The sequence below is a fragment of the Danio aesculapii genome, chromosome 22 (genome assembly GCF_903798145.1).
Source record: "Danio aesculapii chromosome 22, fDanAes4.1, whole genome shotgun sequence".
Classification (NCBI taxonomy): domain Eukaryota; kingdom Metazoa; phylum Chordata; class Actinopteri; order Cypriniformes; family Danionidae; genus Danio; species Danio aesculapii.
Window position 1 is genome coordinate 26,121,672 of NC_079456.1, and position 13,419 is coordinate 26,135,090.

The following is a 13,419-nucleotide window of genomic DNA, read 5'->3' on the forward strand; positions in this document are numbered from 1 at the left end:
TTGATGGCATTTCTAGGAGGATGAACTTAATTGCCAAAGCCATTAATTGGCTCAACCAAGGACTGCAGATTTTAGCTTAGGATTATGGGAATCTTTTAGGATTTTCAAAATTTCGGCAAACATTTGTTTTTAAAATCGTGGCAAAAATTGCATTGTGTGTCATTATTGCATTAGTATAATGGTACAGTAAAGTATTATTTATACTTTTTGATGTTGCGATTTTTGTTAAAACTTTTTTTTTGAATTCTCCAGAAACGTATACTACACATTATTTGGATATGTACCCCTGTCTACATAGCTGGAGACCACGAAATATGTACCCAGAGGTTCTTCTGGCTCCATTTTGTATGTAAAGAGAATGCTATGGGGAGGTATGATGCCGCTGATGGCATCAGTCGGTCAGTCAATCAGTCAGTCGATAGCAAGCTGGTCTGGTCGGCTGAAGTGTATATTGCGCCCTCTGGTGGATTAAAGCTAGAAGAGGATGCGCAAGAGAAATCATCAAAAAGTGTACACAGCAGCCTCTGGTGGATTTGCAAATACAAAAACTACGAGCAAATGTACAGGTACCTCGGGTTACGTATTTCGCTGTGCCCAAAAATGTAGACCTAAATGTAGACATCCCACAACGTTGGGGTACAATGTCAATCTGACGTCATGTTAATGTCCTGAGTTTGCTGGAAATGTTTAAGTTGTAGCTAAACAACTTTTTGTGGTCTAGTATTTTTTTGGTATTTTTATTGCTTTTGTTTGTTTTGGTTCACTGTTGTTTTGCTTTATTACACTCTTTGTTTTGCTTTTTGTCTGTTAAAAGTGTATACTTTTGTTTTGTGTTTGATGTCATTTTTGACATTTCTTGTATCCATTGTTTTTTTTAATTCATTTGTATTGTATTTTTGTTTAGTATACTTTGTTTATTTCTTTTTTATTTATTATACTAATATGTAAAAAAAACTATCTCTATTGTTATTTATGTTTTTTGTAAGCCAGGCTCACACGTGGTGATATTTTATTATCCTTTGCGATAGTACTTTGTCATACTGTACGAACATCATCCCATGTCACAATTTAAGAAATCACTTGTCAGATTTTACAGCAATCAAGACACACAAGAAGACTTATTCAGAAATATGCATCATCAATCTAAACAAAATGAACGTCAATATAAGTAATACAAAATATATCAGAATTTTTAGCAAATTCCAGGCATAGTCTATGCCAATGTTTTAGAACAAGGTACTGGATTTGTAATGTTATTATTTCACAACCCTAATCCTACCCAATACCTAAACCCAACTACCACCTTACTACACTGTAAAAATTATCTGAAAATTAGCAGTTTTCTATATTTTGTGATTCATGTTTTTATTTTTCTCCATTTATTTATGCTTTTGATTTGCATTATGGGACCTTGATCTTTCTTTCAACAACTTTTAACCTTGAAAGAGTGAAAAGGTGAATTTTATGAACATTTTTAATAGTTTAAAGTGATATATTCTCTGGGTTGGTGTTATATATATATATATATATATATATATATATATATATATATATATATATATATATATATATATATATATATATATATATATATATATATATATATGACCAACGTTTTCCACTTTTCATGGCATTTCTAGGAGGATGAACTTAATTGTCAAAGCCATTAATCGGCATAACCATGTCAATCAAGTACTTCAGATTTGATCTTAGGATTATGGGAATCTTTTAGGATTTACGAAACTTCGCCATACATTTGTTTTTAAAATCGTGTCCAAAATTGCATAGTGTGTTATTGTGTTAGTGTGCATAGTGTTATTGCATTAGTTTAGTGGTACAGTGCTGTATTATTTGTACTTTTTAGTACAAATTCTCCAGAAAATATTTAACTTATTTAACCCTGGCTCATGTAGATATGTACCCCTGTCTACATTTTCGGAGACCGTGAAATATGTACCCAGAGGTACATCTGGCTCCATTTCGTATGTAAAGCGAACGCTATAAGCTGCATGATGGCATGACGGCTTCTGTTCCTTTTAGTGCTACCAGCTGACCTCTTACCTCCGTGTGGATGGCTTTTAGGTGTTACCAGATTGGGACACAGAGTGGAGTTGACTGCAATGATGGGGTTCTAGTCTGGTGGAGAACGGTTCGAGAAACCAGGTAAAAAGCAAAAGATAATAAATAAATAAATAAATAAATAAATATACAATGTGAAAACGTGGTGAAATCACGTGGGTGCAACAGCTTTTCTTTTTCTACATTGATTTTGAAAACACTATCAGTTGGGTTAAGGGATGGGGTGCATTGTTAGTCAGTCAGTTTAGTCAACAGCAGCTGGTCAGCTGAAGTGTATATTGCGCCCACTGGTGGATTTATGCGAGAAGAGGAAACACAAGAGAAATTTGAAATCATCAAAAAGCATACACAGTGGCCTCTGGTGGATTTGCAAAAACATAAACTGTGAGCAGATGTACCTCCGATTACATATTTTGCTGTCCCCAGAAATATAGACCTGGGTACAAATCCGCAATGAGCCTGGGTTGAATGTATTTTATAAAGTATTTTTATAGAGTCAATAGATTAAGTTCATTACTGGGGTAATTCCTGCAGCCTCCAGCAGTTGATCCATTCCTCCAGTTGCCATCAAACTTGGATAGAGCCCATTTATTAACACTTTCGTCTGTCAGAGCGTCGGGTGTCAGGTTGCAGATCTCCACCCGCGAGTAATGACGCATGAAGTCCGAGAAAGACATCCTGCGCTCCAGAAAAACACACTGTCGTCAGTGACCCTAGAATGATCCAGAAAACATAAACTGGGTTGTATTTACTGTAGATTACCAGAATTCTCCGTCTTCAGCTTTGGAGAATAGTCTTTCTCGGTCGCTGTCACTGATCTGACGCCATTCTGATGACCTGCAGACAGATTACATGACTGTTAATCTAGACAAAAAATACACACAGTACACACACATACAGTACACTATTATCACTACTATGTTTGGACTTTAATAACTAAAACTAAAAATTAACTTAAAACTAAAAATTGACTAGAAATTTGTTTAATCAAAAATACATTAAAAACATTTTCTAATCCATAACACTTTAAGTAGCGTTTTTTTTCCTGTTTTTAATAATAGTTAAAATATAATTTATTTCCAAAATATAAAATGTATATAAAATATAAATATATACAAATATATATATACATTTGAAGGCAGAATTATTAGCCCCCCGTTGAATTTTTCTTTTTTAAATATTTCCCATATTATGTTTAACAGAGCAAGGAAATTTTCACAGTATGTCCGATAATATTTTTTCTTCTGGAGAAAGTCTTATTTGTTTTATTTCAGCTAGAATGAAAGCAGTTTTTAATTTTTTTAAAACCATTTTAAGGTCAAAATTATTAGCCCCTTAAAGCTATATTTTTTCGAAAGTCTATTTAAGTCTTTAAATGTCACTTTAAGCTGTATTGAAGTGCCTTGAAAAATATCGAGTAAAATATTTATGTTGAAAAAATCTTCTCTCCGTTAAACAGAAATTGGGGAAAAAATAAACAGGGGGCTAGTAATTCATATATATATATATAGACTTCAATCAGAATCAGAATCAGTCAACTGTATATATATAATAAATGAAAAATCTTTTATTATATTATATTATATTATATTATATTATATTATATTATATTATATTATATTATATTATATTATATTATATTATATTATATTTATTATAGTGTCACACAATCATTTTTAATTTGCTTATATGAGAAATAAATGATTAACTTGGAAAATGTACAATATAATAATAATTTGATGAATAAATTAAAATATATAAAATAAAGAAAATAAACAACCAAACTTAATGTCATTAAGATAATGTTTTAAGATAAATAAAATACTTTCTATAAATCAAACATAATCAGACAATATAAAAATATTGAATTAAATATAACTAAACTATCCAACATTTGATTAAAAAAACCAATTAAAATATAATTTAATAATAAATAAATGTAAATAAATTAATTAATATAGTATCATAACTAAAAACCTTCCAATTAATGTTTAACCTATTTATGAACCAAAAGTTGACATTTTAAGTTGGATCTTTATACAGTAAAAGAAATATATACACTTACTGATGCTCTTTACTTTTTTTTTTACATACAAAACAGGAAGCTCTTTATTGAGTCCGTTAGTAGTTCACAGCATAACGAATAAACTGAACACCTTCCTACACCTGAGGGCATTTATATACCTCAGAGGATTAAACAGGGTTTCCACAACAGTTCAGCTCTTTCTCCAAGACAACACATCTGAGCCAAGCGTGGGTGAGGTGCATCTCCACAACACCACCTGACAAACCACTCATTGTGTTTTAAGCCACAATGAAATCTAAATTGACCATTCTTATTCAATATTTGTCCATATATCAACAGAATTTCCATCGTTCATCAAACATGTAAACATAACTGTATTTTAGCTACAGGTAACCTTCAGATGCTAACGGCAACATGTGTCTCTTGTAGTTCAGTATTTTGGTTTGTCTCAGGGAAAAAGCATAAGAAAGCTCGAAATTAAAAAAAAAAAAAAATTCAGACCTCCTTTATATTTACAATACAAGCACAGATGTTTAGAGGTAATTGATGGTTAATGATGTCAGAATTTACTGCTATTTTGGTGCTTTTTCTGAAAAATTATGTAAAGTCATCCCCATTGTGAACAGCACATTTTTTTCATTTAACAGTAGTCATTCTGGTTATTTTACAGATTTATTAACGAACCATGAACTAAGACCTTTATCTCAATAAACTACAACTTAGCTGCTTATTAATAGTTGCACTGTAAAAAAAATAGCAGCTGATTAACAGTTTCCATATTTTGTTATTCACACATGTTTTCTGTTTAAGGTTGTGAATTATATTATGGGAGTTTGATCTCTGCTCTTTTGATTCTTATTGTTGAAAATTCAACTCTGCAGTTTTAACAAAGTGCATTTTATTGATATCCCCTCACTGACCAGCAGAGGTCCCGCTCGCCAGAATTCTGAACTTTACAAACTCCTATTTCCCACAAGTCCACTTGGAACTTTGCACATAAGCCCACTTTTCTCCTTGCTAAGTCCTGACTGTCTTCACCAAATTTGACTGATTTCTATGAGAATCTTGGGTCCATGCGGGTTCCAATAGGTCTTCTGCAGTTTTTGTGATGATTTGGATGCAGTTCAGTAGATGAGTGTTCTGAAAAATCTACCTTCTGCCACTTTTCCAAATGATCAACTAGAAGTCAAGTTATTATTTGTTGCTCTTACAGCTAGGATCGACGACAAGACTTTTGTCAGGTAGTGCATATTGCCGATTTGGACTGTTTCCCTGATTAACAATTTTTTTGTTCTCTGCCCCAACTCTTGATTGTTTACCTTTGTAATTCTATACCGCCTGTCCTGACCACCGCTTGTCCTGACCAGTCTTATTGTTTAAGCATTGTTGCTGCCTACCTACAACCCTGATTGTCATTCGACTTTGAATGAGTGTTGTCATTTGTCACTGTCTGCTGTTAATCAACACTCTGTTGGTCTATCTGTCGTGACTTTGATGAAGATGAAAAAATTGGACAATAGAAGATTGGAAAAACTTTGCCTGGTCTGATGACTCTCGATTTCTGCTGCGACATTCAGATGGCAGGATCAGAATTTGGCTTCAACAACATGAAAGCATGGATCCATCCTGCCATGTATCAATGGTTCAGGCTGGTGGTGTAATGGTGTGAGGGATATTTTCTTGGCACACTTTGGGTCCCTTTATGACCAGTGTACCCATCAGCTGATGGCTACTTCCAGCAGTATAATGCGCAGGATAATGCTATAGAGTGCGAATCATCTCAAACTGGTTTCTTGAACATGACAATGAGTTCACTGTACTCAAATGGCCTCCACAGTCACCAGATCTCAATCTAATAGAGCACCTTTGGGAAGTGTGTGGAACGGGAGATTCGCATCATGGATGTGCAGTGACAAATCTGCAGCAACTGCATCATGCTATCATGTCAATATGGACCAAAATCTCTGAGGAATATTTCTAGTACTTTGTTTAATCTATTCCCCAAAGGATTAAGGCAGTTCTGAAGGCAAAAGAGGGTCCAACCTGGTACTAGTAAGGTATACCTAATAAAGTGGCCGGGGAGTGTATATAACACCAACCCAGAGAATATATCAATTTAAACTATTAAAAATGTTCATAAAAGTCATTTTTTCACACTTTCAAGGTTAAAAGTGGTTGAAAGAAAGATCAAGGTCCCATAATGCAATTCAAAACCATAAATTAATGGAGAAAAATAAAAACATGAATCACAAAATATAGAAAACTGCTAATTTTCAGATAATTTTTACAGTGTAGTAAGGTAGTAGTTGGATTTATTTGGCATTGGGTAGGATTAGGGTTGTGAAATAAGTGCTGATAAACAGGTAATATATTAAAATAGGCAGGTAATAAGGCAGTATTATAGTATGGTGTGAATTGTTACTCAAACCAAACAGTAACCAATATTTTTAAATAAAGAGCCTAAAGATTGTACTGTATTAAAATCATACTTTCACAAATCATAACATCCCTAATAGTCAGACATGTAGTATATATTTACATCCTAAAAACAGGTCACCCACCCATCACTCCAGGGTCCCGTCCACTCCACCTGCCCCCAGGGGTTCCTGATGCGAATCAGTTTAGTTAAGTCACCCCCGTACTCCACCTGTGCAGACGCCAGATAACATTCAATCATGTTAAACTGCATTCCACATGCAAACCAATCTGTAGCCAGCACTGACCTCTTCAGCTCCTGTAACCGAGTAGGCGTGCCCTTTCACCAGTTTCTGACTAGTAATAGCCTCTGAGTCAGAAGAGCTTGTGATCTAAAGCAAAGCGAAAATAAAGCAGAAATTACATCCACACATCAAACCGGTTTAGTGTGCCTAAACGGTAAATTAGTTACACAACAGATCCCAGTTACACAATCCTATTAATAACAATGTTGCGCAATTAAACCAGGCCCAGATTCTGTTTGTGTAATTTACTATGCTGTTTTGACATGTGACAATAGTTTTCTGTCCTGTGGTTTTCACTGTCACTTGTTGCAGCTTCAAATGTAAATTCAGCATTATTTACAACTCTTCCAATGTCTTTGCAGCATTTGCCACTGGTCCATATATCAGGGTTAAATCAATATTTAATCATGATTTCATACAGTACATATCGCAATACTGAACACAGTTTAAGTACGGAATAAAGTACATTCAGGCAGTTGTTATAGCAGAATAAAGCCTGACAGAAAAGAAAAGAAAAAGAATGAATGGAGCATACACTAACCTACAAATTATTCCGCCACAAGATGGTGTCTAGTTAAATCTTGTTAAATGTGGTATTCTGTAAGTGCTCAAAACTGCTCAAAATGTATTAAAGATGTTAAAGACTGGATGACCAACAATTATCTTCTCTTAAACTCAGACAAAACAGAATTATTACTTATTGGGCCTAAATCCTGTACACAGCAGATCTCACAACTCGATTAGAGAGATACAAAGTTAGTGTTAGCTTTACTATAAAAGATCTAGGTGTCATATTAGACAGCAACTTAACTTTTGAAAATCATATATCCCATGTCACAAAAACTGCCTTCTTTCATCTGAGAAATATCGCTAAGTTACGAAATATGGTATCCATCTCAGATGCAGAAAAGCTAGTCCATGCTTTTATGACTTCTAGGCTGGACTACTCTAATGCACTGTTTTCTGGCTGCCCAGCATCCTCTATTACTAAACTTCAGCTAGTACAAAATGCATTGTAAAAGCGCTAAACAAATAAAGGTGAATTGAATCAAAAGTGGATAAATTTGAAATATTTTAGACCCCCTTTACACCTGTATTTAGTATCATCCGCTTGTGATTGGATTAACAAAAACACATCTTAATACAGTACTGACTTAATCAGCACGTCACATGGTACTTTAAAATGTCCTAAAACTCCCCTACAACTTGTTTAAATGCTTCTGACGTCAGAAAACATTGTCTTGTTATCAAAATATGCATTTAATTGTTTTGCAATCATTTCGATATGGTTTGTTTGAATCAATTTTGGGCTTTAGGTCTGTAAGCTCCTCCCCTTCCATAAGCCAGCTCTGCTCCGATTGGCCAACGAGTCAAGTCTATTTTGATTGGTCTTTCTTATATATTCTGTGTCAGAAACAAAACGCTCATTTCAAATTGTTTGTGTGTCCTGGGCAGGCAGGATTTTTGTAAATGTGTTATTTTGATCATGTTGACCAACATCAGTAGAGGCCAAAACGTGCAAAAATATAACAACATGTTGAGACAATTTAGAGCCAACTCTTTCTTTTTAGAGACAATATCTACAGTTGAAATAAAAATTATGAAACCTTTTTAAAACTTTTTTAAATATTTCCCAAATGATGTTTAACAGAGCAAGGAAATTTTCACAGTATGTCTGATAATATTTTTTCTTCTGGAGAAAGTCTTATTTGTTTTATTTCGGCTAGAATAAAAGCAGTTTAAAAATTTTTTAAAAGCCATTTTAAGGTCAAAATCATAAGCCCCTTTAAGCTATATTTTTTTTCGATAGTCTACAGAACAAACATCATTATACAATAACTTGCCTAATAACCCTAACCTGTCTAATTACCCTAGTTAAGCCTTTAAATGTCACTTTAAGCTGTATAGAAGTGTCTTGAAAAATATCTAGTCAAATATTATGTACCTGTCATCATGGCAAAGATCAAATAAATCAGCTATTAGAAATGAGTTAGTAAAACTATTATCTTTTCTCCGTTAAACGGAAATTGGGGAAAAAATAAACAGGGGGGCTAATAATTCTGACTTCAGCTGTTTATAAATTATGCACTTCTTTGTTTAATAAATTTGTAGAGTGTTTACACAAAGAGCAGCTTTGTCACAAACTGCAAATAAGATACTTTTCAAACACCTCTGATTGGCCATTGAGTTCAAAGAAACCAACAGAAATGTCTGTGATTGGCTACATGCTCTAAACTGAAACCTTCGAGAGTGCAAACACAAACATGCATCCACAGGCACCTCCGTATTACCAAATGTAGATGTACAGTAAATAGGACATTTCTCACATCTATGGAGCAGCCCAGCAATGAGCCCCAACTCAGAGCCTTCTGGATGGTTTTGAAGAGGTTTGGACCAGCTTTGGGCAGTTCATGGACCTCAGCGATGCCTCCAGTGAAATCCTCAAAACCTTCAGTGGTGGTGCCGCCAGAAAGAGCTTCATAGCAGCCATTCAGCCTGAGAACGAGGCATGGTATTTATCGTTATTCACTTGTTAAGTCATGATGTTTGTAACACTGGGTTTATTCATTCTAGCCGCGCGAACCCGTTGGAGCGAGTGTTTATAAGTGTGGAGTCCCGTGAAGAAGCTCCAGGTGGAAACTTTTGTTTTGTGTTTACTTTATGATTAAAGTTGTTGCATGTCCACTGATTCTCGCCTCAAAACAAGTGAGTTTGAACCACCTGTACATTAAAGTAGCGTTCCGAAAAAAACATAACACCAGCGAAGAAATTCGACACAGAGGAACATAAAAACCTACTGCCAGCTAGCGTTTTAGAAGGGTTATTGCAGAGCAACACAAACAGCATGCAAAAGTATAAATACACGACTACGTGCAAGGCATGCCCCGTGGGTCACGCTGATCACTATACGCAGAAGTATAAACCAGGCTTAAAGGTTAATGTTTGCACAGCAACCTATGAAATTACGAAACGTCTTCATATTAAAGGTAATCGAACATGCCTAGTTAAACATTTTTGGCAGATGAAGAAGACATGAAACAGTTTATTTTTAAGATGTTTTTGTATATAATCTTGCGCTTGACTGAAGTGTTTGGCTGTAAAAGCGCCATCCACTGGTGTCTCTCTAAACAGCTGCAGGTCAGATTTATTTATCCAGCCCAGAATAATTTAATAAAACTAAAATTTTTGCTAATTTTCAGTGTCTGTAGTTAGTTTCATCAAGTTTTAGCTTTTCATTTATTATGAAAACTTCTTTTTATTACAGTTAATGTAAATGTTTTTGACCAATAGTTTTAGTTTTCATTTAAAGCTAGTCTTTTACAAAATCATGGGGTTACCCACAGTCTCTGGACTTCAATATTTGAATCATTTATAAAAGATGAATCGCTGTCTGAGCATCTAATATTAGGCACTGATATAAACATTACGGTTATGATTTTTCTGAGTATACAATAGTATATTTGAAGAGTTTACATGCAAAAACCTCTAAATGCCTTCTGAATTTTTCCTCTAAAATTAGCATTTTTTTCAAGCTTCTGTGTGTATATTCAGTAATATCACTTTAATGGCAAAGAATAAGTAATTTTTCTGGTCTTCTAAGTAAAATAAAAACATCAACAAAGGAGGCTGAGAAAAATGTTTATTTTCGATGGCAATTTCAGACAGCAGAGGTTTTTGCATCTGAACCCTTTAATTGTTTTCTTGATTTGTCGTCTGCCAGAGACTGACACATGATGCCAGGATCAACAAGCGCAATATTTCTGAGGAAGCCACTTGCCGTGCTAAATGAGCATGAGGCTATGACTTTTAATCTATTAAGCTGATCAGCAAATACTCACTTTGCATAGGCTTTTTCTAACAGAGCGCTCCAAAACTCAGAGCCCTCGGCCGAGTGGACGAACAGAAGCTCTCCTTTTCTGGCCGGCAGTCGGTCGTCGATGACCACATCCACCCATTCACCAAACTGCCAGAACTGAGGAGACGAGGGACATGTGAGAACATTCACAAAACATAAACATATTGACGGACTAATGTCAAGCAGACGAAACAACACTTCCAAAGTCCTTTTTTTAAAAGAGAGAAATATGTAGCTGAATAATGACACACAGCCCTAAAGAAACACTGATATAGGCTCATTTTTCAACTAAACAGTATAAGCAGCTGAGTTTTACCATCTTTTTAAAAATCTGATCTCCAGGTTTGGCGAGAGCAGTTTTAGCATAGCATTGATCATTAAATTGTATTAGAGCAAAGGTTTAGATAATTTGCAATCAGTTACCTAGCTGTGGATTATTTTCATGTGTTTTAAAATATCATTGTTACTGCTGCAGTCTGTAATGTGAAGTGACGCTGACAACAGGGAGTGCGGATTCAAACGCAGGGTTGTTAGCAGGATGGTCAGGCAAGCAATGGTCAACATGGGGGAAACAGATGTACACAGAAAATTGTAGTCGAATAACAGGCAGATGGTAAGTACAGGCTGGAGGCAGACAACATAAACAAACAAACAAGGCGAGGGTCAAAAACACAGCAAGACAAGGCAAGGAAAGGATCTAGGCCAGGTGTGTGAGTGGTGCATGACCGGATCTTGTAGTCCATTTAGTGGCAGATTTGTAGTTCTATGCAATACTGCCAAGGATGGATCGCTGGTGATCTTGACACAGATATGGTATGGCAGCAATGTTACTTGATTATTACATTGGAATGAGAGTGTAGTTCTTAGCCATATTGTTTTAGTACACGATGTAAGAGTCAAGCTTTATATAGAAAAATTATCGAAACTCTTTGGTCATTTTTGAACGAGATGCTAATGGTCTAATCTGATTCAAGGATCTATGGGCTAAGCTAAAAGTGCTCCGGCCAGACCTGGAGATTTGATTAAAAAATACTCAAACTAAACAGTTTTAACTGTTTAAGTGGAGTGTTCCTTTAAATAATGATAAAAATAACATTGGTTTGCAGATAGATTTAATTTAAAATATTTGTAATAATACATTTGTTTTCTCAGAGACAGACATGCATCTAAATAATGAGAAGCAGCCTAAAATAAAATTGTAATTATCATAGCCTTAAGATTGGAAAACTTTGCATTCATAACAAAAGTCATACTGAAAATGAAAATAACAAAAGGAAAATTGAAGAATATATTATATTGTAAAAAAATAAATAAAATCCTAATTTGGTTCAGAATACTGATGTGCAGACATACCTGTATAAGCATGATAAACTGTATTAAATGTGTATAACAGTACAATTAAATAAATTAATGTTGGAATTAAGCTAATTTAAATTATGGAATAATGCAAACAAATAAAATAATAATAGTAATAGTAGTTACAATAGTAGTATGGTAATACTTTTTTAAAACAGTAGGTTGAAAAGTAAATAAAATAATAATTAAAAGCTAATTAGGGAATATATATATATATATATATATATATATATATATATATATATATATATAGGTACTGGCTATTTAAATATATATCAGTCATACTACTTGTTATATTTTATTTTATGTGTTTGTCTTTTATGTGAAAGGAAGGCTATTAACCTGAAAATGAAATATCCCAGCATAGTCGCCATCAAAACTCTGACTAGCTGGCACGACACGAGCAAACACGTCCTGGTTCAGAGTAAGAGAAGCGATGGCCGCAAGAAGCCAACAATCACCTGTTAAAACAGTTCATCCTTCAAACATCGATAACTTCAACAGACAGCATACAATAATATTTACTAATCAAAACTGAAACGCTAGTCAAAACAGAATAAATCATGCCAAAAACAGATCCTCATAGAAGTCACTGGCAAAAATCTGAAATTTGTTCCTAGTAACAGAATAGTCAGAACTAGCATCTAATAAATAAGTTATTTATCCATAAATAAGTTATATATATGCATATCTTTATCCATTTAATAGGTATTACCATCAAATAAACCCTTTCACAGATGAGTTTTAAATACTATTGCTGTGTGAGTTGATGAATTAACATGTTGCAAATCCAGCATCTGTAATCTTTTCACGAGCTATTAATCAGGCTAACATGACTGCACCAACTCGTTGTACATCAAATAAGATGATCATTAATAAACTGTAAACCATGTTTCTATATGACTATTGTTAAAATATTTGTCAATATTTGCCAAAAAAATGATATATATTGTTGGAATATCTAACATTCTTGTAACCTAAATGTTAACATGAATAAAGCACAATGTCCAATAATATTCCAAATAGTTTTAATGCTATCTCCACAGACATCAGCATGTATTTTACAAGCCATAAACATTATGCTTTGCTAGTACTTATTTCATTCATTTTCTTTCAGCTTAGTCCTTTTATTCAACAGGGGTCGCCACAGCGGAATGAACCGCCAACTTATCCAGCATATGTTTTACACAATGGATGCCCTTCCAGCTGCAACCCAGTTCTGGGAAACATCCATGCACACTCATTCACACACACTCATAAACTACGGCCAATTTAGCTTATTCAATTCACCTATATCGCATGTCTTAAGACTGTGGGGTAATCCGGAGCACCCAGAGGAAACCCACGTGAACACGAGGAGAACATGCAAACTCCACACAGAA

General features: G+C 34.5%; 1 protein-coding gene across 1 annotated transcript in view; it reads right to left on the reverse strand.

The window, feature by feature from the left end:
• Positions 1–13,419, reverse strand: part of capn2l (calpain 2, (m/II) large subunit, like) — a 29,197-nt gene that overhangs the window by 8,173 nt on the left and 7,605 nt on the right. The window contains exons 3-9 of the mRNA XM_056447957.1: positions 12,380–12,498; positions 10,665–10,798; positions 9,153–9,321; positions 6,829–6,912; positions 6,667–6,752; positions 2,842–2,916; positions 2,597–2,757 (exon numbers count right to left, since the gene is read on the reverse strand). Of these exons, the coding sequence (XP_056303932.1) occupies positions 2,597–2,757; positions 2,842–2,916; positions 6,667–6,752; positions 6,829–6,912; positions 9,153–9,321; positions 10,665–10,798; positions 12,380–12,498 (828 nt within the window). The remainder of the gene's footprint in view (positions 1–2,596; positions 2,758–2,841; positions 2,917–6,666; positions 6,753–6,828; positions 6,913–9,152; positions 9,322–10,664; positions 10,799–12,379; positions 12,499–13,419) is intronic.